Raw genomic sequence first — 27,765 nt, forward strand, 5'->3', positions numbered from 1 at the left:
TTGCCAGAATCACTTACTGATGTCCCTGGGGTTGCCCAGTTGTCTGTGAGAGCAGAGGATCTACATCTGTCCTGATGACAGAGCTCTGATTTCTGTCCCCAGCGCCCATCAGCAAGGTGAGCAATCTGTGGAGTATACCTCTACTGTGATAATCTATAAATTCAGTAATTCCAATTAAATTCAATATCTAGCATTGTAGACTTTTTTTTTTTCACGGAGATTTTTTATATGGTGATGCTACGCTATCAACCACGTTTATAAATACTAAACACCAAAATCTAAGTATTCATTCCAGGCTTTGAGTAATAAAATTGGAAAACAAAGACACATACAAAGAATCCACTAGTCTCACTGTGGTCATATACTCTGGGAAAATTAGTGTGAAAAATTGGAATTAATTGCTATGTTAATGTCATGGGGTTCAATTATCCTCTGCACTGCCATCCTAGGAAACTGTATAAGCAATTCAGCGCATTGAATTTTGGCAGCTTTGGGAAACATACATGTTTTTCCCCCCTGTTATTTTTTTATGTCCCCTACCCCCACCCCCTGTAGGGCCATTCTCTAGCTGTTCCCTTAGGGAGTAGTTTTATGGGGAAGTTTCTTTCGTAGGCCTCCAGCTGGCTTCGTTTTCACTATCTCCATGAAGTCACTTTCCTTGTCACGTTTATATGATATTATCCATCATGCACTGCCTCGGGACTTCCCCTTGGATTGACTTACTATTTCTGGTTTGTGTTCACAGGCTGTCTCCTGGTTCCGACATCTACGTGACAGTCTCATCCATGGCTCTAGCAAGGTCCCAGCAGTGCCGTAACTCCCCGAGCAACCTGTCTTCATCCAGTGAGACTGGCTCTGGTGGAGGCACTTACAGGCAAAAATCCATGCCCGAAGGGTAGGTGTGCTGCCCCTTGCATGTGGCCCCAGACGACATCACTGTCTTTCATCCATAATAAAGGAGCAAAAGGGAAAATGTGGTTAATATTCCAGCTAGAAGAATGTTCTAATGTCTAGTTCAAACCACTTCTCAGGAAATTTATCATTCTCTAGCCTCCAAGGGCTCCGTGGCAAAGACATCAAGTCACATCATTTTCTCCAGTTGTGTGCATTGTCTAGTTTCATAGTACAGATTGTGTTACTTCCTCCAAAGCCGACTCCGTGGTGCTGGCTGGAATTCATGTTGCTGTTAAAGTAGGGGAAATGATCATCCTATCCAAAGCTTAAAAATATTTTTCTCACACTCTCAAAGTCTTCTGTTGTTTCAGCTTATGGGTGGTTTTCTTTTTTTTGAAAACACAAAACACCCAAAGTAAAACTATTTGCTCCTGACACGACTTAAAAATAAAAGGCTAAATGTACATGATGTTAGAGGCTACTAAAAAACAAAAACAAAAACAGCCACAACCACTCCCGGAAAGTCTGAAGCTGGGAAGTTATTAGCAGCAAAATGTTACATGGCACACTCATGCCATCTTTGCCCAGAGGAAGAGTAAAAGAACCATCAAAGACTTCCTGCTGGGTTATGTCTCTGGGGGAGTTGGTGGAGAACTTGGAACCATTTGAAAATCAAACGTGAGGTATTTATAAAAACTGATGTTTCTATTCTTAGTTTCCCACAAATATATTTTTAACAAATACATAATTTGATTACTTTCTTGAAATTTTACCCTGTTATAAAATAGTCATACTTCCTAAGAGTACCTTTATAATGGGTATTTTTTTAATCCTATAGCATTTTGTTGGTTTTTGCAGCTATTAAGTGTGATTTTGTTGTTGTTGTTGTTGCCAAATATTTATGTTAGCAGAAAGTAGGTAATGAAACCACTGTAAAATATGCTGCCCCCACCTGCCTGCATCCTGATATTCCCGGATTCCCCTGGCAGTATTTCTAAAAAGCACATGTCTTCTTTTAATTACTTTAATGACAATCAGAAAAAAAAAAAAAATTAGCTTTTATTTATGAGTTCCTGCATAGGGTTTTATGAGTTAAGTATTACTATCATCCCATACCACAAGCTCAGCTAATTATTTCTTGTTTTAATTAGTAGATTTTAAATGGCTGGGTTTGACTTTGAAAATAAGAATTCACTGCAACTTCAGTGTTGGTACAGCAATAAAACATAAATGTACTAAAACAGCACTGTTTTCTTGTGACCGTGATACATTTTAAATGTGTACCAAAAATGAAAACTGAAACATGAGTGTTTTGGTAAATTTTAATGTCAGAAACATGGTTTCTGCACAGTGTTTTTAATGAGGTGGTATTTATTGGATCTGATACAAAACACCAACGCTACCACAGGTGGTATTGAGGGTTTCTCCATTGTTGGCAAGGTTACCCAGTGGTTGTTTACCATACATGTAACATCTTCTTTACCCCGGGGTGATCGGGGACAAGAAGATTAACGATACAGTGTTCTCCCCTGGACCCCAGTAGTTCCTGCCTATACCACTGATGCAGGAGACTGTGGGCTTCTGATTTACATACATTGTCCATGGGCTGGGTTGGATTCTAAAGTTACCCTTATCAAAAAAAAGAGGAGTGCATCGACCTGCAGCATAACCCATAAATGTAGGTATGCACGAGCTGACAGTGGGGCAGGACCGTACATAATCCACTGCAAACTCAGTAATGCTCAACTCTAAGAAGCTCGGAAGTGTAGGGTAGTAACAGCAGATCAGATCAGGACACAGTTGCTGTCCACAAGTGTAATCTGCTCCTTCTTGGTCCTCCATCCACCTTCAGTGGGCCCAGTATATGCCAGGGGTGAGGGTGGGGGGTGGCGTGCTTGTCCGCTCCCTGTACTGATGCCATACAGATGGGTTGAGAGGTGAAATTTCACAGGGTGACTAATAATGCCGTTCCATGCAGGTGGGGGGAAAGGCACCCACATGAGTTTAGGATGGCAACAAGAGATAAGTTACAAAGCAACACTGTTGAAAAGACAGAGTCTCTTCGCTCGTCCTTGCATCTAGATGTCTTCAGGCCTCATGCTTTGAGGAATGTTGACTGGGAGGCAGACAATGGCCGGAGGGAGGGATGGGCTGGGTAAATAAGGAGCTTGGAGATGGTGGCCAGAAGCATTACTGAGGGCATATAGCCCAAAGACCCGACCGGCAGGCAGGCCGGCCATCCACTGTAGCTTTCTTCCAGAACCCATATAGGAGGAGGGAGGAAGCCTGTTCCCGAGGACCACTGAGACCAATAAAGGAAGGTTGCAGGGAAGAAGTTGCCAGCCCATGATGAGGAGAGGCAGTGAGCCTGCTCTGCAGAGCCATGGACTGGCTCGTGAGGTGTAGAGAGTTCATGGTCACGGAGCAAGCCTCACGTGCCAGCCTGATGATACATACTTCTCAAGGCAGGGTTGAAAGACAGCCTTGCTTTATCGTCATTTAAGACCAGCCAGCCAGAAAAGCATTGGGATTTAAAGCCAGAGGTTTTAAAGGGTGTCTTTGGTTTCCACTGCTACCAAAAAGGAAAAGCAAAATTAGAATCCCTGTCTAACTTTTATCTCTGTGCCTTTTTGTGAAAGTCTTCATTTATTGCAAATTTAGAATAAAATCATAGGGCCAGTTGGAGGCTGTTCACTGTTCTGAGCTAAATGAGGACCCTACTTAGGAAGGAGATGGCAAAGATCATGATTAGTGACTCTCCCCCACCACCCTTTTTTGTTGTCATTGTTAATGAAAAGAAGGATTATTGCATCAAGTAATAAATACCTACAAAGATGCAGACAGTTTTAGTCATTTTCTTCCAGATGTTTGGATCAATTTACAGGAAAGGCAGAACTGAAATTTGCCTTTGGTTCCTTTGTTGGAACTACCTTCTTGTTTTTTAAAGAGCACCTTTCAGTGAAATTTTCATACATCAAGTTTTTCATGTATCACAGTGGAGGTTACTTGTTCAAGGAGTCTTGGATTGAATTTGTAAACAATTGTCAGTGTGCAGAAGTAATGAGGGAGATGTTACAGCAGGTCAACATTACAGCCTTCTCTGCTTTGCAATGCTTTTGTAAAGATTTGTCTCCCCAGATCCATAACGTGGAATTGCCATTTTACAAATAAAGAAATGGAGACAAAACTCAAGTGACTTTGAGAGAGGAAGGGGCTGGAACTTGGCTCCTCCTCCTTGTCTCCTGCTCTTTCCAGGACATCACTAACTGTTCTCCCCATGCATTTCTCAGCCTTTAGCAAATAAGACACCTGTCATAAGCATCAATTAGCCTGGGCTCTGTTGATCTTTTATTGTATCGATTACTCATAAGCTCATTAGTAACCACACACACAAATGTATAAATGTCCACATGAGTCTTTGAATCTATGCTCTGGCCCATTTTCCTGGGCTCAGTCAGGATTTACCTACTGATACTGCTAATCAAAGCATATGCTTTAATTAAGCATATATTATTATTCTACCTAGGGTAAAATAAAACAGGCTCATGAAATAGCTAACTGTTCTTTCCAGAAGTAGACATTTGCCTTTATGTATGCCAGTTTACCTACTTCCAGATTGTCTTTCCCAAAGGCAGTTTAAAATTTATACATTTGGAAGTCTGTAATGTAAATGACACCTTAGAGCAGATGCTCCGAAAATACTGACCCCACAAATGAGTGACTTAGTGATTTAGCAGGTTACCAAGTTCAAAAAAACCCCCTGACCTGTTCCAGTCAGAAGATATACATGGAACATGAGGATGGTGAAATCCTTCCTTTGCCTGTCAATGAGAATCTGAGCTTGGTTACATGTGGGCTAGAAAATTTGGGATTTCTTACTCTTTTTTTCTTAGGTTAGCTAGTGCTAATGTCTCCTGCCCTTTTGACAGTGTATGTACTGAGCATACATACCTTTCTTGAGCAGAGTGAGGTGTGTTGACCGTGACACAAACACAGGCGTGAGCATGCCAGTAGTTCCTGTTATTAGAGTTGAGTTTGATGTCCCAGGGCTGTCTTCCCCTTGTGGGTAAGGTCCCTGATATCCTCTTTGCCTTTGTTTGGGGGAATGGCCATAGGTTTGGAGTAAGCCGCAGATCGCCAGCCTCCATCGACCGACAGAACACCCAGTCAGATATTGGTGGCAGCGGGAAATCCACGCCCAGCTGGCAAAGAAGTGAGGATAGCATTGCTGACCAATTGGGTAAGTAACTAATTCCTACAAGAAGCAAGCTGCTTTTATACCCAGGTGACTTTGGCCACCTATTGACGATGTCATTAAAGCCTTCTGTGATAGAATACAGTCTTGGTTAATGTGAATAAGAATTAAGTCTCAGTTTGATTATGTATGAGTAAGGGCAGCAAATCCAGCCTGAGAGAGAAGTCAAGGAAATCTAGGTGACCCACCCCCCCCCCAGTTTGAAACTAGAAAGGGCATAAGAATTATTTTGATCACCGAGATTAAAATGCCAGACTGCCAAACCACATGTGTCCTAGGTATCCCCCTCGGCCCTTGTTTGTTTGTTTGTTGTTGCCTACTATAAGCACCCTAAGAGAATTGTTGGTATTCTTGATGTCAAGTTAAAAAAAAAAGCAAAAAAGAGCTGTACAAAGTGGGAAAGAAATGCAGTTGCTGTTCAGTCACATCTGTAGTGTGATTAGGATCTCTCCTCCCTCCTGTGCTGTTCCCCCACCACCACCGCACCCCCCGCTCTGCTATTAAGCTGTCAGCTGAGGACATGTCTTGTAGTATAAAACAGCTGGATGGGAAAGATTTGCATTAGTGAGCTCTCATTTGGATTTCTGCATAGCCCTTTCTCTCTCTACATGCATTTCTTCTACAGTGACACTGTAACACTAGTTGATACCATAAACTTTTGCCATGAAACAAGACTAAGTCTCAGAACAGTAGCATCAAGGATTTAGTGTCAACAGAGTTGACACATCAGGAACTTGAATCTGGACTGTCAGGTGGGGAACTTTTATCCTATCTCTAGTAGCATTTCCACTGCACAGGTAAAAAGAAATAAATTTCAGGGCTGAAAAAGGTAAAATTTTAAGGCAAAGACCTATCTCTTTTATCTTTTTTGCAACTACATTATTTTGCTCTGTTTTAATGACTTTTCCCTTGTAAATGTACTAATAACCACAAACGTAGAAAGGAGTGGAGACGTGTTTAGCTAAGACAGGAAATGAGGAGGAGAAATGTAATTCTCAGGTTCTGAAGATTTGCTTTGTTCCAGTAACTTCAGTGAGATGTGCCTTGTTACTGAAGCCATCTGTCATTCCCCACTGTCACAGCACCTACCCCCAACATAGAAAACCTGAGCATTTTCCGATCTGCTGTTCTGCTCTTGACAGAATGTTTTTAATCCCATATGTTTTGATACTGTTGAGATGGTAACGACACATATGAAAAGGATCCCTTCTTCAACATGACTTTAGCAGCTTTTTTTGGCTTGTAGTGCGGGCTCCGAACAGAGCTGCCAGCAAGCCCTTTGTACAGTGCTCGGTGCCACACTTCCCACTCATGTGAAGTCACTAAGGTATCTTGGGACTGGAAAGGGTAATTATGAGCTTTGTCCTAGACCCATATTCATTCTTTCACGTAAACCTCCCTCCAGTCTTTTTTACTTTGCACCTACTCTCATTTGGTGGTGTCCCACCCTTAATAAATTAATAGATGAGACTCTGAAATTAATATCAATGACTCTTTTTAACATGTTTGTTCATCCTTTTAGTAAGATACGCCTTTTTTTTTTTTTCTTTGAAGTAAGATAACCCAGAACCTGCCAGAGAAGCCTTTTTACCAACTGGTGGCTTTTCTCTATCCAAAATCGAAGGCTTCAAATAAAATGTTAAAATATTTTTTCCTAACTTTTTTTATCCCACCATTCTAGAGAAATGACCAAGCTTTCTCTAACTGGCACATCAGCCAGAATTTGGGGCTTGGTTGGTATAAGCCATGCTAGGGAGAAATCAAGAAAAATAATTGTTCTGTTCTCGTTACTTGGCACACTGTATACAGAATGTATCAAGGGCCAATCCTTTATACATTCAATTTGTAAGAACGATTCTCTAATGACTTTCGGGTCACTGAGTGAAAATGCTGAGGAGACTTTTATTTGTTAGCCAGACCCACCTGTCTTTGTACATCCGTGTGTGACAGACTGGTGCCCTGGTGGAAATGAGTTGAGCTTAATTGGCTCACCCATCTCAGCGGATTTCATTTTTCTGCCTCTGCTGTTGGAGATGGTTGAGAGTCAGAGTAAAAGAGGATGTCGCCCCGTCCTTTACGTTTAGGAATGGTGTTGCAGAAGTGCAGAACTGTTGCCGTTAGCTATCGGTGTGTTAAAGAAGCCTATATCGCTTACCTTTTACCTTTGGAACCCCATCTTGAACGCCAGCTTGGAGTCCAAAAGGAAGCAATTGTCTTAAGTAAACTAGTTGCTGTGTGTCTTTTCTGTTGTGCTTAGCTTACAGTTATAGAGGACCTCAGGATTTCAATTCTTTTGTCCTCGAGCAGCATGAATATACAGGTAAAATATTTCCAAAGTGTCCTGGTAAGTAACACGTGATTGCATCCGTGCCTGTCTAGGTAATGTAGACCAAGCTAGGTTAGCCATACTTGGCAATGAATGACTTTCATAAATATAATCCATATATTCTCAACTTGCCCCCAAAACCAAAAGTTGATTCCTAACTTTGCCGCGTTGTTCATGGCCTTTGGTTTGGTGGTACTTGGCTATGCTAATGTGTATGATGTGACACACTGTCACCAGCTGCAAGCTTTACCCATCAGCCACTTAGTTTCTGACATGCTGTCTATTGTGTAAACTCTCAACAAGCTTATCGCTGAAATTCAGAGTTTGCTGGTCAGTGACCTGAGAGATGCAATGGCAAGCCGTCTTCATTTGTCAACATGTGCTTGTACCCGTTTAGTGCCTGCACCATAATGTCCTGTGCTGTATTCCAGAGCCAACGTGCCATCTCCCAGCAGTATCAAAGGTACTGCCTGCGTTCCGAGAGAGCCCCAGTGGGAGGTTAATGCGGCAGGATCCGGTGGTCCATTTGTCTCCAAACAAACAAGGGCATGTAAGTTAACTGTAAAATAATAAAAATCACAAGATTCCTAGCAGTGTAGCGATGTGCAAAGTGAAAATGGCAGAGGTGTGCTTTGCTGTTTCTTCCACATGGTCAAAGAAGTCATCCTGGCAGAAAGTGGAGCATTTGCCATGACCCTGGAATTTCTACTGCCAGTGGCCCTAAGGCTGCTTGAAAATAAACTCAAATTCCTCTTTGGTATGCACCTGCCACCCTCACAGATCTGGATGGAAGGCCATGTGATGCAGACACAAGCAGTCCTAAAATGTTGGGAACAGAAATGTGCTAAAAATGGATTTTATTTGCTTATACAGTTGCAAGCATGAGATATGGTTGGAGCATCAGTCAAGGGGACAGACAGCTTCCTGACAACTGCCCTTCCTGCTTCTCTTGTGTAGCTACACACATTTTTGTTTTACCATACCTATACATAATTCCTTATCACTTATGGGTAGAATTAAGAATAAGAGCTTTTGCTCTAGTAAAATGAATATGAAGCTAAAGAAACAGCACACGCCCATGCCTGGGAAGGCACCTTGCACTAGGCTATGTGGTGAGAGATTTACTGAAGGAACGTGATGTTATCATAGTTCTACTCATAAGTGATAAATTGCCCAATCTGTCAATTTCCCTTCCTTCATTAACACTGAAGGAACATCAGTTACTGATGACACGATAATATTTTGAATAGATTGGGTTAGATTAAATATATTCTTAAAATTAATTTCACCTGTTTCTTTTTAACTTCTTAAAGTCTGGCTACTATAATGTTTAGGATTACAAATGTGGTTCATGTTGTGTTCCTATAGAAATCTGTTATGTATTTCACACTCTCAGCATATCTCAGTTCGGACTAGCCACGTTAAAAGTGCTCAGCAGCCACACGTGCCAAGGGGCCACCGAAGCCCACAGCACGGATCCAGAGGTGAAGAAGTTCTGTCCTGCAAACATTAAAAATAAATGAAGGCCTTCTAACATAAATGGTGGTGTTGCAAAAAACTAGAGCGGCACCAGTAAAGTCACGGGTTAATTGGTTCTTGTTTAAGAAGACATCTTCAACTTTGAGGTGTAATGTTTGTGTCCTCTCCTGCTGCTTCCCTTCCCCTGGGAAGAGCATGTCCCTTCCTAAGCAACGGACACACACAGTTGTAGCTCCTTCTCTCTTCCTTTCACTCTGACTCCACCAGCTATCCAGGCGTCCTGTCTCCCATCTAATTTAAAATACTATTTTATTCAGATACCTTTTGAAATATCATTTCTTTGGTGTAAACTATAGAATGTTCTAAACAACTAAGCCACTGTGTAGAAAGGGTTCTATACACATTTTAATCGAAATAATTCACATACCATAATATCCACCCATTTAAAGTATACAGTTTAGTGGGTCTTAGTATATCCACAGAGTTGTGCAACCACCACCATGATCTCACTGCAGAACGCTTTCATCACCCCAAAAAGAAATCCTGTATCCTGAGCCATACTGGCTCTTCCCAAAATTCCACTCCAAGCGCTTGACCACCAGTCATCCACCTTCCATCTCTGTGGACTTGCCTATTCTGAACATTTCATATGAGTGGAATCATACAACATGTGGCATTTTGTGTCTGGCTTCTTTCACTTAGCAAAACATTTTTAAGGCTCATCTGTGTCATAGTATGTATTAGTACTTCACTTCTTTCTATGACTAATATCCCATTGAATGGATATACCACATTTTTAAAAATCCACTCATTGGATGATGGACATTTGGGCTGTTCCTCCATTTTGGGCTATTATGAATAATGCTGCTGGAAATATTCATTTAGAAGGCTTTTCATGAACATATTTTTATCTCTCTTGAATAGATACTAAGAATGAAATTGTAATCATTTTCCCATAGCAGTTGTCCCATTTTACATTCCTACCAACAATGCCGACCATTATTACCGTCTGTCTTTTCGGTTAGAACCATCCTAGTGTGTGAAGTGTTACCTCATTGTGGTGGTGTTTTGTACTTCTCTAGGGACTCAAGATTTTGAGTATCTTTTTATGTGTTTGTTGGCCTTTTGATACATCTTTGAAGAAATGTCTATTCAAATCCTTTGCCCATTTTTTAATTGGGTTCCTTGAAGCGCAAAAGTTTTTAGTTTTAATGAAATCCAGGTTATTTTTTTCTTTTTTATCTTTTGTGCTTTTGGTGTCCCATCCAAGAAACCATTCCATAAATAGGTCATGAAGATGGACACGTAGGTTTTCTTCTAAGGGTCTTAGAGTTTTAGCCTCATACATTTAGTCCTTTGATCTTTTTTAGTGTATTTTTCTGTATGGCAAGGATTTAACTTCCATCCTCCCTTTTGCATGCAGATACCCAGTTGTCCTAGCACCATAATTCTCCCCCTCCCCTGCCCAATTATATTGATTTGGCACCTCTGCATAAATTTTACCTTGAAGGACTCCTTAGAAAGCTGTTTTCTAAATAGCTGCCAATTGGGGAAGGAAAAGGAGATCTCTTTGGGAATAAATCCTATATTCTTCCTTATATTTATTCTGAATGGAGGACTTTTGGAATCCAGCATACTCTCCGATTAAGGTGATCTCAATACTATTGCTATTTTAGCCAAGTGAATGAAAAATTGATTCTAAAAAAAACCTATTTCTAGCACTCTTTGCCGTGAACGTTCTGAATAGGCTTTTCCAGGCATCTCCTATCTTTGGTTTCTATCATTGGAATTTTTGTGCTGTGAGAACCCCATAGCCAGAAACATGCCATGGGGTCTTTGTCCCAGTATTTCTTCCTAGTGTTCAAGAAGCAAAACGTACACTTAGGTCAGTCTTGCTTCCCTTGCAGTCCGATAGCCACTACTCGAGCCACTCCAGCAGCAATACCCTCTCCAGCAATGCATCGAGTGCCCACAGTGATGAGAAGTGGTACGATGGGGACCGCACCGAATCCGAGCTCAACAGCTACAACTATCTGCAAGGCACGTCTGCTGACAGCGGCATTGACACCACCTCCTACGGCCCCAGCCATGGCAGCACAGCCTCCCTGGGGGCCGCCACGTCGTCCCCTCGCTCGGGGCCAGGCAAGGAGAAAGTGGCACCCCTATGGCACAGTTCCAGCGAAGTGATCTCCGTGGCTGATCGGACTTTAGAGACAGAGGGCCTCGGCCTGGACCGGAAGACCGAGTCCTCCCTGAGCTTGGATATCCACAGCAAGAGCCAGGCCGGCTCAAGCCCCCTGACAAGGGAGAACAGCACTTTCAGCATAAATGATGCTGCTTCCCACACGAGGTAGGTGCCCTCTCCTGCCTAGGCCATGCCCAGCCCAGCCCTGACCCGGGTTTCCAGCCTCAGCCTCATCCCACTTCCCTTTGCTCAACACAGTACGAAGAAGGGGTTTTCCATGCACTGACTGTTATTTTCACGTACGCCTGGTATTTGTCACCAAAATACTTTTTTCCCTGTAATCCTAATGCATTATTTTCAACTGAGGAAGGTTTACGGATTTGGTCTATAAAAACTTTCTTTGTACCAGAATCAGAGAATTTTAGGACTCTGGCTTTCAGGTAATGATAGAGAATGAAACAGTCTTAAGACACTGAAAGAAAATCTTGAGCATATTTTTAAAAGAAAGGGGTCTTTTCTAAGACTAATGCATCATTATTTATGATGCTAAACACATCCTTCACGCTGCCTCTCTGTCAGAGAACATCACTTAACCAATGCTTGCATGGTAATTCCTCCTCACGAATTGCCTCCTGACAGTGTGTGTTGAGTTGAGGGTGGGATGGGGGGTGTCCATTCTAAGAGTGCAGCTAAAATTAGACATCCCATCTACCTTTCCAAATAGGAAAGCACACATTCTCCTGTAGCCTTGGAGATCTTCTGATAGGCAAAATAAATAGCATTCTTCATTTCCTCTTTTAGATTTGAGCTCCAAATTCAAAATATGACAGGATTCTTCCTTTTTAAGGAAAAAATACTCCACCACTATCTTTTTGAGCCTATTGATGTCTGTGGTGGTTTCACCTTTTACCTTTTATTGTTGTCAGTCATTGATGATTTTTCATGACAGCACCTAACCTTGCCGTCTGCTGGGCCTCCTTTATTATCATGCCCTAAAGAAAAGTAGCAGAGAAACTAAATTTAGTTTTACTTTTCTGCTGGGAATCTAGGCACATAATCTGTCAGTAAACCCCAGATAATCTTAATAACAGAGGATGTACTCTGTTTAATTTGGATTTGTTTAACATGATCAGTTAAATATTCAGTCCTCTCATTGTGTCTGTACTGTTACTGATGAGATTCTTGAGCTTCCCGTCTGAAAATGCCAAGTTGGCGTTTGAAGCACTTCACAAGTTTTATTTCTGTTTACACTACCACATTATCCATCTAAAAACCACATGACTACCCCCCCCCCCCCCCCCAGCGTAAGCAAAAAGGCAATGGGAAAGTTGTCTTGGTATTCTCGAGTACCAGGCATCCAGTTCCCTTTCCACAATTAAGAAAATGTTTGCTTCAGATAGGTGAAGGAAGTTTTTGGGAAAGTAGAACAGAAAGCTGAGTGAAATACCATAATGATGTACCGTGGACCTAGAGTCCTGTGACAGAATCATGACAATGACTCGCTGTTGAGGACATGCCCCACCATCTCATCAGCAAATCCTGTGCCCTGACTCAGACTGTTTTTCAGTTCTGAATGGTTTCTGTTCGTTTCTAGGTTTAGCTCAACTCCTGTCTTGTTGGTATTCAGTTCTTTATTTTGAAAGGAGGCTATCTTTTTAAGAATTATACTCCATTTGGGGATATCTATCTCTGGTCTAATTTGATGGCAGAAGAAAGTTATGGAAGTCTTATCTGGAATAGCATCCTCATGAAGTAAGGTTGAAAAGGGTTGGACCTCTGAACCCAAAGCACAAGATGTCAGCTGTGCCACCTAACAAACCCCAGGGGATCCACAGAGTTCTCCCCCCTGAAAAGGAGGCACCTGGGCTTACATCCTCTGAATGTGCTGACTGGAGCTGCTTGCAGGCCTCAAAGGATTATCTAAATTTTCTGCTTCAAACTGACCATGCAGAAATCATTTAAATCATCATTTGGAAATAACTCTTCTGTTGAAAGTCAAACTTACTGGAGAAGAGAAGAATGTGGCCTTTCAGGGAGGGTGGCAAAGCATTCTCCCCCCCCCACTGATAGGTTGAGTCACATTCATTTCTAGACTCTGGTAAGCGAGGATGCTTTGTGACTTCAGTCTGTTGATCTTGGCAGAGTGAGCTGGATAATCAGAGCTTTAGCAGACTTCCTTCTCTGGAGGAAGAAGGACTTAGCCACCAAATGCACAGTGCTGGAGAAACTAAAATCACTGCAAATTAGAGTGTTTGTGTCCTCAGAAGACAGGAATAGCAATTAATGTGGAGATCTCTTGACAGTGCATAAAAGAGCTCGTACCTGGGTCTCAGTGACAAAATCTAAATTACAGTGATTAAGTTCCATTGCGTATTTCTGGCTGGGCTGTGTTCCTACCCTTCTGTCCTCCAGTCCCCCCCTGTTGATGATCATGCAGGTTTTTTGTGGCACCCCAGGAGAACTGCATTAATGTAAGTTGGTAATTACACAGGGTTGTTCTGTTCACATGTCATTAAGAGAAGCCATACACACTGATAACTTCCTACAATTAAAAAGTCTATTAATTGCTCTGAAGTGTTGCTCCCTAGAATATGTATATATTTTCTGTGAAGTTTGGAAATGTAGGGAGAGATTTTTATTTTTTCTTGCAATGGCTATTTCACTTTCAGGTCTTAAACCCCTCCAAAAAAAAAAAAAAAAAGGTTTATGGCAACCATGGGAGAGATGAAGACCATTCTAGTTTTAAAACATTCTTACCAGGGGCTCCAGGGTGGTTCAGTCAGTTAAGCATCCAACTCTTGATCTCAGCTCAGGTCTTGACCTTAGGATCTTAGGTTCAAGCCCCACATTGGGCTCCATGCCCAGCATGAAGCCTGCTTTAAAAAGATTGAAAATAAAAGTTAATAAAAATAAGACTCTTACCAGCTGGGCTCATCTTAGAAACCTGGCCTGGGATGTAGGCAGTGCTGGTTTGTATGGTGACCAGAGACTCCCTTAGCATAGTGTTCTCGTCCTCCATAACGAGTAGTATTGCTGATGTCAGAACTAGATTCAAGACACACATTTTAAAGCTAAAAACGCCACCACAGAGTTGCAAAAACACATTTCTTCTGTAATGACCTGATCTGACCTGACCTGACCTATTTCAGCATCCAGGCTTCTACAGCCACCCTCACTTGCCAGCCATTCTGCTGCTTCCTTTTGATTCCTGTAGGCCCCCTTAGAGCTCAGTAGCCAGTGAGCACCTACCCATGTGATGACGTACTTTCTCCTTGCAACCGCTGGGATTTCTCAGATAAGGGACACCTTATCTGAGGATTTCTCACCCGCTCTGTTCATCCTAAGCACCTTTGCATATCGAGTGCCACTGTGCATATAGTAGGTAGGTGCTCAGTACATCTTGGTCATCAAATAGGGAGAACTTAGAACTTGTTCCTTTAAGTTTCCACTGTTGCCTGATGACTCCTCAGAGCCCCCACTAATAATCTAGTTCAAAAAAGACATGAATCCTCAACTCCCGACTACCACTGTATGCCGTACTGTATAGATGTGTCAATATCTGCATACAGTTATAGTGTTTAGGTATAGGTATATGTATATGTATGTATAAGAGTATACAAAAGTCCCAGTACAGCATGGACTTTTAGTAGAGTCGTCTCTCTGTAAGATTTTTTTAATCTGCAAAATACAACCAGGAAGCATTTCAGTACCTTATATGCAAGTATCAATCAGTATCTGGATGTAAGTTGGTCGGTGTCTGACATTCACTAGAAGGAATAAAGTCCAGGGAAAATGCCTGCCCATGGTCATCAGTATGGTTCAATTTCATGAATGTGGTTTTTCTGGTTGACCTAATAAGTTAATTCTTCATGCCAGAAACGCTGTCATGTCTCTTTAGAATAGAGGTAAAGAAGGATTTCTTATATTTAGTTTATGTCAAACACCAAGACGTGCCTTGGGCTTTTGGAGTACACTGGACCATCTGTGTGTGCAGTAGTAGAGCTGGTGTGTTTAAATCTTGTTCTCTGCCCTCTCTGGTATCTGTATATGTGAAAACTCAGCCTTCTTTGTTTAGAAAGTATTCTGTTGCCTTGATCTGTAATACTTCTCTTAAATCTGTCCTGCCTGGAATTTTTTTTTTAATTGCTAACAATTAATTGCCTCTCATCGATACTTTTTTCTTAAAGTGAGAGTTTCATCTAAGTTTTATGGGCCATTTCAGAATTTAAAAGTGCACCCTCTGGAATGATAAACCCAGAACCTCTCTTCAAAACATTGTTGGGTCTGCTTATCGTATGTTTGTGGGTCATTTGCATTAAAATTTCTTCTTTGTGGTCCAACACACAATGGATATTCAGGATCATATTATATTTTGCTTTTATATAGCAGAACTTTAGGTGACCCTGTGCTAAGCTCTTGTGCCCCATTTCTTTCAGTGGGTGATTATTTTATCCAGAATATAGTAAGGTTCAGCTAACCTCAAAGACGAGAAACAGAACCACTATGGTTGAAATTTCAAGTGAACATTGAGAAAATGAGATCTCTTTCAAGCCACAGATGTCAGATTGCTTGATGCAGCCCTCACTGCCCCTAAGTTTATCACTACTTTGCTCTGTGGTGCAACTAATTCATTCATCCTGTCAATATGAAAAGCCTAAATTCTCCAAATGCCATTAAATCATAAGGCCAAAAGGAATTCTGAAAGAACAGAGTCCTTATCCTATTAAAACCATCCTACCAGGATGAGAACTTGTCCAACTGCTTCAACATCGGGGAGAGGAGAGAGAATCCCAAAAGAGAGAGTCCACACCCTTTCTGAGGATTTCCAGTGCCTACCATGTCCTCTCCCTCCTCAAAACTTTGTCCCATGTCTCCATATCTGAAATTCCACTCGCTGCAGCTTAAATACACAATTAAGAGATAATAAATGGTTTCTCTGAGCTGAATTTTTTCTAAACATTAAGATTTTTGAAGGCTAAGATTATAAAATTTATAGACACCAGCAAGAGACCATTGGAAAAAAAAATTTTTTTTAATTTTGTAACAGCCCTCCACCTCCAGGCAAGTCGAGAGGGATGTTGGGGAAAGTAGATTGGCATCCTGAGATGCAACTGCAAGTCCACTTCTGCCACTGACCAGCGCTCTGGCCAGTCGGGCATTTCACCACACTTGTCCCTTATCTGTGCTCTCATAAACACCCTGTCTTCTTACTAAATTGTCATTTTTATATGTCTGTGAGAATAAGAAAAGGTTATTGAGTATATTGCAAACTGTAAATGTTCTTTTGAGATGAAAGGTTTTCTGGCATTTCCTTGTTTAAGCTCTCCACCACCCGCCCTAATGAGGCTTATCTTGCTACATTTCCTTCAGTTAACACATATCTACCACAGGTCCTGTGATTATCCTTTATGTGTCTCATTCTACAATTACAGTTTTGCTTCTCAACTTTCGTGCTTTGTGTTCTTTGTCCTTTTTAGATGCCAAACCCGAACGTGACATTTTTATCAGCTGTGCCTAAAAAATGATAATATTTATAGTTCTCTTGTTAGCTCCCTACTTTATAACTAGCTCAGCATTGCAGACTTGTTGAGCTTGTGGTTCACTGTGACCCCTGAAACCCCTCCTACTGTGTATGCCCAGCCACCCATCTCCCTGTGCTTTATATATCAGTGTGCCTTGTCCTCATGAAATAACTCCTGTTACTTGTTTTTATTCTAGTTAACATACAGGGCAATAATTGGTTTCAGGAGTAGAATTCAGTGATTCACCCCTTATAGGACACAGTGCTCACCATATAAATATCTCATGTTGTAGATGAACAGCTTTCTTTACCACAATTACTTGGATGTCCCCTTTGCCAGCTGCATCATTCCCTACTTGTTTCTCCCTGATCCTTTAGAATTAGTGTCTCCTGAAGCCCAGTATTGGACAGAATCGGCTAGTGTTGAACATAGTAGGAGCAGGAGTCCTCCTCAATCTCATATCCTCCTCATTATTTGTCACCCGAAGGCTTATTTGTTATTTGTCCAAGTAATCACAGGAAACCCAGTCGGCTCCCCTTCCCTTGGTGTTAAGCCAGCACTCAGCCTTTGCGCAGATTTTGTCATAGTCATTAGGTGACTAATTGCTGGTCTCCCCTTCCTGAAAAGATCATCCTTCGCAGACTGAGGCAGTCTAAAATCTGGCCCTCTGTGTCACGTCTGGATAGTAGACAACCACGTGTTTCCTTCGGCAGCACAGTGTGGCCGATGTGTTCCACAGGGGCGGTGGTCTCAACGACAGTGCAGAAATGCAGGACAGCTTCCCAGGCCCTCAGCACTTAGGCACTTGGGCCTTTGTCTCCTGACACTCAGGCTGCTCCATCCTCTGCAAGGTCGACAAGCAGATGTAACTCCCCCTTTGTGACGTGGTACCTGCCATGACCAGCAGATTGATCATCCAACAACCTCTCCTATAAAGTTTTACCACAGCGGGGAATGTAAAATAACCAGGTTGCAGTTCATTTGGTTCATGGTTTCATTGGATTGAGATTAGAAGTTTGGACAGACTGTCCTACATGTTGAGTAACACTGTCACCTCTTTTCTCTTTGTATGACATACCCTGTGTGCGCCTATGCATGCAACTCTCTTCCATTTCAAAATTTATGTCCTGAAATGACCAAATAAATCAAAGCTTGGTCCCTTTTTAGGAAAGGGGGAATGCCCTGTAGTTTATATAAAAAATAGTTAGTGGCTTCTTCGTGTGGCATCCAGGAGCACTCTGACCAAATTGTGAGTGGCTCCTGTTTGGCCATACAGTTAAACTCACTCTTGATACCATGAGAAAAGTAGCGGGTATTGTGTTTGTCATGTCCTAACGTACCGATTACTTTTCTCTTTTTGTTACATATTACTCACTCATTACATTCTTACCCAAGTCCAGGGGAGAGATCTCATTTGCCATGGGTAAAAGCAGATTGCAGCATATTGAATTAACTTGAAATCTCTAGGATAACGAAACAACCCAGCCACACAGTTCCTCTGTAAAAGTGAGCTGATGGCTTCGTTTTAGTTGTTCTGTAATTAAAGGCACCTCACAGATTCCCAGGGGCAACATGCACGTGCACGGCCGCTAGGCGGTCCAAGGCCAGCAGGTTAGTCAGCTTCAAGGAGCCCCACCAACATCAGGGCCCGGGGACGAGGCTACAAAAGAAGGAGACCACCCATTTTAGAGTGGGAGGAGATGAGAGGCCAACACAGTAGTCCTTAAAACTCTAGGGACATAGGAATCCTTTGGGAGTTCGTTAAACTACAGCTCTCTGGGGCCCTCGAAGATCTGCCACAAGCCAAGGAATCCTCATTTATATAGATTTTTGCAGGTGGCCGCAGGCCATGGCTGGAGGAACACTGCTCTGTGGCTTCACCTTCTTGATCTTGACGATATGAAGTTAGATTTTTGATGAAGTCATAACAGTATGAATAATTTAACTGATTCCAGCAGTTCTCAATCGGTGTGCACGCTTGGGGGAGAGTTGGCAAAAATACATATAACCCAGGCACCACCCCGACTCTATCAGATTAAAATCTCTGGGATTAAGGCCCAAGAATGTGTGCTTTGAAAGCTCCCAGGTGAACCTCTCGTGCCTACTTGGAATTAGAGGCCAAGTGAACCAAAGTACTCACCTTGCTTCATGCTGTGAGTTGTATACATTAAAGGAAGAACTGCCTATGAATTATTCATTTGTTTTTGCTTTTACCTTTGTTCCCAAATCTAATCAATCGTTAAGTAGGGCTGTCTTGATTTATAACCATTAGTGAATACGAGTGTGCTTTTGTTTCACACCTGGGAGCTAGTGCCAGCCATCATGTTCACAGATAAAACCAATAATCGGGTCTGTGGCCTTATTTAAGCAATTATCCTTTTAAGAATACACTTGTAAACAGAAGCATAATCTGTAGATTGGATTATTTCTTTCAATAAAAATAAATCGACACCCAGTTTTAAATACAGCCTGAGTAAAACACACTGGTTTCATGAATAAATCTCTCATACATTTCAAATGAATAGCTAATTTATTTGACAGTTTCTTTCATCACATATTGAATGCCTACAATGGCCAGCGACTGTGGTGGGCATGGAGAATATAGCAGTGAAAGAGAAAAAGTTCAGCCCTTGTGGGGGTTACATTTAAGTGGGGGAGACAGACTCTCGATAAGATAGAGGAGTTAAATAGCACACTCCATACATGCTAAAGAGATACCCTTTGCCCAACTATTTCATTGGCAGTCTACTGTATTCTGACATTGTTAGATACACAAAATAAAAATTCTGCCTTCAAAGACTTATAATCTCGTACAAAAACATACTGAATGCCCCTTAGGGAAATGATACTAATTAAATTCACACAGGAAGCAAAGATCTCTGAAAACTGTATATGCTGTATATATTGCTCTCTCTCTCTGATGTTTCCAAGCCTTTTCTATAACTTCCCCTTTTCAGGCAGGCTGGACATTATGGCTAAAACCAGCATAGCTGTTTTGTAAAACATGGAGAAATGATTTTTTTTTGTTTTTTTTCTTACTGTTTTTAAGGAGAAATGATTTATAAATTAATTGGACTATGCAATTTGCTTTTCTTCTCATGCTAATTATTCCTGTTTTGACCAAGCATTTCATCTTTGAAAGCCCCAGGGTTTTGAATGCTCATGCTATCATATCAAGATTCTTGCTGCAGAGAAATGGAAACGGTGGGCATTTCAAATGCACATCTGGTATGGTGGTTTTCAGGTTATGAGTTAAGGACCACAGCATCAGCTGGGAACAAGTAGAAGTGCAGATTCCCATGTGCCTGCCAACCTACTCCATCAGAATCCCTGGGGTAGGGTCCTGCAGTCTGTATTTTAACATGCCCAAAATGTGAGCACTAGCTCTAGTAATGCCAAAGCACTTGCATTCGCTGGTGGACGCTAATCAAGGCAGGTAGAGCAAGCAGGTACATGATTATCCAAGACCAGAGGTGTGCATGTTAGGCCCCAATTTGTTGTTTTTCACTTTATGGGAGTCTGCCTCAGACCAGGACCACAGAGGAGGCTTGAGACACCCCGACATCTGTGTTATATGTGTGCATGAGGCTAGGTATAGTCAGGTGGGGAAAGTGCAAACCTGAGATAAGCTCTTGTTCCTAAGTAAGCAATAAACAGCCACCTGCCTGTCCTCTTGTGGCAGATGACCCTGAAGGCTACTGCATGCTTACCACTTAGGAAGCTCCGTATGATGCTCCTGGAGTTGCAACGTGTTGCTGATAACCTGTGTCTCTGGTACTGCTCCTCATACTACTACTGTCCTTACGTCCTTCGCTTCATTTTTCCTTCTGGTTCATCTTGCACTTTTTGTCTGTTTTCCATAACAGACCTACTATTATTTTGTTCTTGTTGATTTCACGTATGGCATTTGTGGAAGAGTTCTGCATTCCTTTTCTTCATTTAAAAAGCAAACAAATGGGATATTTGTTATCAAGAGGTAAAAACTAAATGAGATTGCATGGCTTTTAAATTTATGTTGCCCTTTGAGGGGTTGTGAGGGTTTTGTTTTTTCTTTCCCTTCCTCTCTAGCTACAAAAATCTCTGGGGAAAAAGGAAACTGTTAGAGCAATCAGAATATGGCTAGTCGTTTCTTCTTATCATATTTTGTGTGTGTGTGAAGTTTGAGCCCGGTACCTCCTCCTAGTTACAAAAATAAAGGAAATGTTTATATCTGATCTGCAGCAATAAGGCTCAGTTATGCGAAGAGCCTTCCAGATCACCTTTGTTCTGTGCCCTGTTCCCTTGTTCCGTCCTTTGCCCCATCCCCTCAACCTGTGGCAGAGCCTCATGGACTGATAGGGCCTTCACCTTTCAGGTCCTCTACTTTTGATTTATTTTTTGTGGGTGTGTTCTCGTTGAAGTATAACACACATACAGAAAGAGGTTCAGGTCATACCTGTGCATCAGCATGAATTTTCACAAAGTGAACATACCCACGTAATCACCATTCAAATCAAGAACTGGAACATAGCCGACATCCAGACACCCCTCCTCTCACTTGCCTTCCCTGGTCATTCCCACCTCCTTCCCAAGATAAACACAATCTTGAACCCTAAAATCACACGTGCATTTTGCCTATTTTTGGCTTTATATAAATGGAATTGTACCATATGTTTTATTCTGTGTCTGGTGTCTTTAAGTCCACATTATGTTGGTGAGATTCATCTGTGTGTTGTAGGTAGTAGCATTAGTTTATTTTCATTGCTGTGTTATATTTACATTGTGAGAACATACCACAACTCGTGTATCCATTCTACTGTTGAGCATGTGGAGTGTTTCCAGTTTTGGGGGTATTACAGATTCTTGTGTATGTCCTTTGATACACATATGTGTGCATTTCTGATGAGTATAAACCTAGGAGTAGTGTTGCTATGTCCTATGATACGCATACTTAGCAGAGAATGTGAACCAGTGTGTCACAACCAGACTGACAAGTAGCACTCGCATCAGTAGAGTGTAAGAGTTCTGGTTGCTTCACACCCTTTCTAGCACTGGATGTTACAAGTCTTTTTAATTTTAGCCATTCTGATTGGGGTGTCCTGGTTCTTCTTTTAGCTGCAATTTGCATTTTCCTAATAACTGATGATGTTAAGTACTAATGTTTATTGGACTTTTAGATCTCCTCATTTGGGAAATTCCCTTTCATCTTTGCTTATTTTTCCTATTAGGTTGTCTGCCTTGTTGATTTTTAGGAATCTGTTCTGGATAGGAGCCCACTGTTGGGTACATGGTTTACATCTATTCTTCTCCATGTCTTCTGAGGAATAGAAGTTCTTACTTTCAGTGGGGTTCAATCCTTTCCTTTATGATCCTATTAAAAAACCTCTGCCTCTATCATAAAGATGTTCTCATGGGATGGCCCAGAATCTTTAGGCCTGCATATAAATATGCAAGCCAACTGGAATTGATTTTTCGGTAAGGTTGTAGGTGGGGGTTCAAGACTGACTCTCATCTGTGTGTGTTCTCTCAGCACCACTACGATTTTTGGGTGGTTTTTGATTTTTGTTTTGTTCATTCACTTTTTTTCCCTAATAAAAAATTGTTTTTATTTTAGAATAGTTTTTGATTTGCAGAAAAGTGACAAGGCAGTACAGAGAGTTCCCACGTACCCCTCACCCATTGTCTATGGTACATTTGTCGTGGCTAATGCATCACCACTAAGTAAAATCCATACTTTATTCCGATCAGGACCATTGGTTTTTGACAAACAACGTACTGCTGACAAATGCCATGAGACCACATGCTGGTAACTTAACCTTCAGGGACAAAGTCCCCTGTCGTCGGAGCCAGTGTCTCTGGTCTCAGCCTAAACTGGAGAACTGAGCGGGGCTCACGTGTGGACTCGGATCCTGTGAGGTCATGGGGAGGGACGTGTGGAAATTCTACCACTGAAGGGCCTCCAGCGTTGTGGACCACCTGAACTCTCAGCCCCAGGCCTAAAACTCCTGAGTTGTAATGTGTGAGAGTAGCCTTCTCCTTGAGTCCCTTAGACTTTAATTTTGTAATCTTGAAGCAGAGTTTAAAATGCATTGATGATGAACAGCTTTGTACTTTAATATTTAGTCAGTGTGCTGTACATTTCATCCCCAGGACCCCTCTTCTATGTGGACGTTTGTAGCTTTTAGCCCAGTTCCTCCATCCTCCACCCTACACCCCTCCCCTCACCAGTGGCAACCACCAGTCTAAAAGTTTGTAGCTTTTAGCCCAGTTCCTCCACATCCCTCCCCCCACACCCCTTCCCCCACCAGTGGCAACCACCAGTCTAGTCTCAGTATCTGTGAGCTCAGTTTTTTTTTTGGATGGCGTACAGAAGTGACATTATACAGTATTTGATTTATTTCAGTTAGCATAATGTCCTCCAGGTCCATGTATATTGTTGCAAGTGGCAGAATTTGCATTTGCTTTTTTTATTGACTGCATAATATTTTATTGTATATGTATACCACATTTTCTTTATCCATTTGTCCACATTTAGGTTGTTTCCACAGCTTGGCTATTGTAAATAATGCTGCAGTGAGCATGGAGTGGAGTGTAGATAATTTCAGATTAGTATTTTCACTTTCTTTAGATCAATACCCAGAAGTGGAATTTCTGGATCACATGGTAGTTCTATTTTTAATTTTTTGAGGAACCTTCGTATTGTTTTCCACCGTGGCTATACCAATTTACATTCCTGCCAATGGTACAGAAGGGCTCCCTTTTTGCCACATCCTTGTGAACACCTGTTATCTCTTGTCTTTTTGATAACAACCATTCTGACAGGTGTGAGTGATAATTCATTGTGTTTTAGATTTGCATTTCCCAGATAATTAGTGAGGTTGAGCATCATTTCATGTACCCATTAGCCATCTGTATATCTTCTTTGGAAAAATATTTATTCAGTTTCTATGGCCAATTTTTAGTCTGATTTTTTTTCTATTGAAATTTTTTTCTATTGAGTTACAGGAGTTCTTTAAATATTTTGGATTTTGTGCCCTTATCAGGTATACAATTTATAAGTATTTTCTCTCATTCACTAGGTTGCCTTTCACTTTATTGATGGTTTCCTTTGCTGGACAGCTCCTTAATTTGAGGTAGTCCTCAAATTATTTTTGCTTTTGTTGCCTTGCTATTAGTGTCAAGTCCAGAAACATCATTGCCAAGATTGATGTCAAGGAGCTTACCCCCTGTGATTTCCTCTAGGAGTTTTATGGTTTCAGGTCTTATGTTCAAGTCATTAATCCATTTTGAGTTGTTTTTTGCATATGGTGTAGGATAGTGGCCCATTTTCATTCTATTGAACAGCTTTTTAGAGAATCCTTATTCATGCCAGATACCATGACGAAGGAGACGTCCGTGGGCCCCTTTGGCCTTGGATGTGGGTGTTTGGAGAACTGTATGCTGATCCAGCTCTGACCTGGGGAGCCATCATCATGACCCTTAGTTCTGAGGAAGGCAAGGCAGACAGCCACTGAGACTGCCAGACATTTTATTGCCAATTCTCCTGTTCCCTGTCTCTTCTAGACCACCGTAACAAACTCCGATGGGCCAGCATGTTTCAGAGCATCCCTGACAGTCCCAGCTATTTTTACCTTTTAATTTAAAGTGCAGATGAAGCCCCAGTCACCATGTTTCATTTTTACAGCAGACATTTAAATTATTGCGAGAAAACAAGAAAGACTAGTCAGCCCATACCATTAATAGTTTATGAAATAGTCATTGTTCTTTAACCTGGCCATAACCCCTGTCCTGGACGACACTTTTACAGCCATCGTGCTGACCCCGGGGATGCACACATGCACACTGGGGTTCTTCTGTCTTTGTCATGCTTCTCCTCAGTACCATGAGCTCCCGACACTCTGCCAGCCCGGTGGTCTTCACCAGTGCCAGAAGTTCCCCTAAAGAAGAGCTTCATCCTGCCACATCACAGCTCGCACCTTCCTTCCCCTCCTCCTCCTCCTCCTCCTCTTCGTCCGGCCCTAGGACCTTCTATCCTCGCCAGGGCGCGACCAGCAAGTACCTGATTGGGTGGAAAAAACCCGAAGGAACCATAAACTCCGTGGGATTTATGGACACAAGAAAGTAAGAATTCTTTTGCTTCTCTTGCTGGGTGGTTTGCTTTTAATGTGACAGAGAACAGAAAAGGTTGAGGCAGTTTCCTACCCCAGAGGAGTCCAGCTGGGGTTTGGTAGGGAGAGGGGCCTTTTCCTCCCATTATTTCTCTGCTTCATTCCTTAATAAGTTGTGTGGCAAAACATTGATTTGAGAATCTCGGATCTCATAGGAAAGATTATGTCTGAAGAACAAACCTCAGAATAATTGACCCTCAGGCCCAAAGACAACACGCTCCCTTGGATGATATTAATCACAGCCTTCCCATGTAATTGGTAACTCAGGAGCCACCAGAGGGAGTGCTAGAGAGTGACTGCCGTGAATATAAAGAACTTTTTGACAAAATAGTACAGAAAAAAGCAAAAACACCTCTAAATGATTCATTCAATTATGTTGTTTGTGTTTGTACAAAAGTTACATTTGGGATTCATAGCCTGTGGTCTTACTAATAAGTCTTGCTAATTTTGGCTTAGTGGAGCTAATAGTTTCCTGTAGAAGGGCAATTTATCCATCAGCTTTTTTATTTTGTGTTTCCCATCAGTTGTGTCTCTTTCACAAGCATTTATGTGAGCAGATCGGCCTTTGCCCTCCTTTGGTATTTCCCCCCTGACTTACAGCCTCAAGGTCCACCGTGCCCTTATGTCACCCGTGTCTGTTGGTCTCTCCCATCTCTTCCCTTCCTTTCAAGGCGCCATCAGAGTGACGGCAACGAGATAGCGCACACGAGGCTGCGCGCCTCAACCAGGGACCTCCGGGCGTCCCCCAAGCCGGCCTCCAAGTCCACCATCGAGGAGGACCTCAAGAAACTCATCGACCTGGAAAGCCCCACCCCCAAGTCCCAGAAGAACTTTAAGGTACATACGAGGCAGAGCCCAGCGCGCGTGGCCGTTCGGGAGGCCAGACGGGGTGGAGCTGCTCACCGCAGTGGTGCCCTCCGGGAGGTGTAGGCTCCAGGCTCCTGCGACCACCTGCTCCCCAAAGTTAGCTCAGTGTTTTCCAAGTGTTCTGTCCCCGCTCTCACACCTTAGGCCAGCTTTACATCTGCCTGTCCCTGCTGCCAGTCTCGTATCTTCTTCAGTGTACCCTGCTCCACTGCATGAGCCACGCTTTTTCACGGACGTTAACTTGATGACATTGCTTCTGAGAACTTTGCAGAGGCACCCGTGGTTCCCTCATCAGAAAATTTTCTGTAAATGCTTTAGTGCCTTCTATCCGAAGGGTCCCTCCCGGTACCAGGAGCCCCCAATTCACCTCCTGCACTGAGGCCCCGCCTCTGCCCCCTGAGCCCTGCTGGGCGAGCCTACCAGCTGTGCACCACATCCTGTTCAGTCTCTCAGGGAAATAGCCCGATGGACACCCACTCTCTTCACCCTTCATCCCCAGAAGCCACCTCTTCAGCCCAGAAAACTAGGTCTACATACTTATCTTCAGAACTTTCTAGACTCTTTACTTCACAGAACCTTCTCTCCACTTGCCTCGCCTCCCTCCCCATCGAGCACATATTCAGGGTTTACGTTTGTGTGTCATTGGCCAGAACTTTGCAAGACCCTGTGGAAGAATTTGTTTTTCCCACCTCAGCTCAGAGGACCCCTGAAGCTGGTACTTTTAAGGCTCTTTGCTTTCTTGTCCTGAAAGTGTCCAGTCTTGCCCTCCCAGGGCTCAGAACTGGTGTTTGTTGGGTGGGGCCCGAAGGTACTGCGCTCTGAGCACAAGGCATTCTACATGCAGTGTGTTGTGTAGCCCTAGGAGGAGGGACTCTACCCCCAGGAAGGTCAGGGCAGCAAACTTGGACATGTTCTCTTGTCCAGGCTCTTAGTTGAACGACTGGGTAGTCTGTTTAAAGTTACTAAAGAGTGTAATTTAAGAAGAACTCTGGCATTTGATTGAAAAGGTAAGCTGAAGTATTTCCCTCACCACTTGCTGTCCTCAAACTGGAATCAGAATGCAGGGGGCAAACCTAGTGGGATGAGCTGTGTGCCCTTGTCCATTCCCATTCACGCTTTCTCATCACCACTCTGGTGTGTATGTGCATGCCTTCCTCAAGGGTCAGATAGACACCCTAACCTTGAAAGATCAGCATTTACAGAAATTAAATGTACTCCAAAGGCCATTCTGGGGTTCTGCTGAGAAACAAAAGGTTTATTAACATAAACATTAACATCATAAATCATTTTAAAGACTTGCCATTCTTGACTTCTGTGATTTTTGTTTCCTAAGCCAGCACTTACCAGTTCTGAAGCATCATCCAGGGTATAAATGGTTTCCTTAGTAACCTCGCAAAAGATAGTCCTTGAAACTTCGCTATCCATCAGAACCCACAGAGGTGTATTAAAACGTTTAAGTACCAGTTTCAAAATAAAATTTTTTTCAGATTTTTTTCCTTTGAGGTTAGAGGAGAATAAAACTTGCCCTGAAAGGAGTCTTCCCCCAATTCTCAGTTTTAACATTTTTGGAAAGGGGCAAACTCAGAGCTTTCATTCTTTTGATTTACTGATGCAGTGGAAATAATTGAAAGCAAATGTCTGTTTTGTCCTTATTCCAGTTCTTGGCTTTTATTTCCAAAATGAATTATTTTAATATTCCTAGTTGTAGCAGGGGTGCGCTTTATGTCATGACGGCATTACAACGAGACCCTCTGCAAAGAAAGCATTCTGCTGGCTACTCTGTTACTGGGCAAGACTGGAAGCAGGGCCTGGAAACAAGGCTGTTTTTTTCTCTAGATCCTCCTTTCCAGCTTGGTTTCAGATGAGTTTAGCTAAGTAGCTCTGTGTGTCTTTGAGATTCTCCGTCAGAATGCCCATGGCTGTGCTGTGTCAGGAAGGCCAGTTTGCCCTTGAGAATCTTCCAGGCTGTGCCTGGCTCAAGGCACCGAGCCACTGCATCAGGTGTCAGGATCCCAGCAGTGGCCAGCTTTGGGCTGTGACACTTGGAACCCATTGGTTTTCTTAGATAGCAAGTGCTTCCTATGAGTTAT

General features: G+C 42.4%; 1 protein-coding gene across 50 annotated transcripts in view; it reads left to right on the forward strand.

Moving 5' to 3' along the window:
* Nucleotides 1-27,765, forward strand: part of SIPA1L1 (signal induced proliferation associated 1 like 1) — a 371,521-nt gene that overhangs the window by 321,759 nt on the left and 21,997 nt on the right. For 27 of the 50 annotated variants that reach the window (XM_072761869.1, XM_072761879.1, XM_072761873.1 and 24 more), the window contains 7 exons: nt 746-895; nt 5,010-5,134; nt 7,407-7,469; nt 7,907-8,025; nt 10,862-11,304; nt 24,519-24,761; nt 25,480-25,645. In XM_072761869.1, coding sequence (XP_072617970.1) covers nt 746-895; nt 5,010-5,134; nt 7,407-7,469; nt 7,907-8,025; nt 10,862-11,304; nt 24,519-24,761; nt 25,480-25,645 — 1,309 coding nt within the window. The remainder of the gene's footprint in view (nt 1-745; nt 896-5,009; nt 5,135-7,406; nt 7,470-7,906; nt 8,026-10,861; nt 11,305-24,518; nt 24,762-25,479; nt 25,646-27,765) is intronic. The other 23 variants (XM_072761890.1, XM_072761893.1, XM_072761888.1 and 20 more) reach the window with 1 other exon arrangement.

This window comes from Vulpes vulpes, chromosome 6, assembly GCF_048418805.1.
Source record: "Vulpes vulpes isolate BD-2025 chromosome 6, VulVul3, whole genome shotgun sequence".
Lineage (NCBI taxonomy): Eukaryota > Metazoa > Chordata > Mammalia > Carnivora > Canidae > Vulpes > Vulpes vulpes.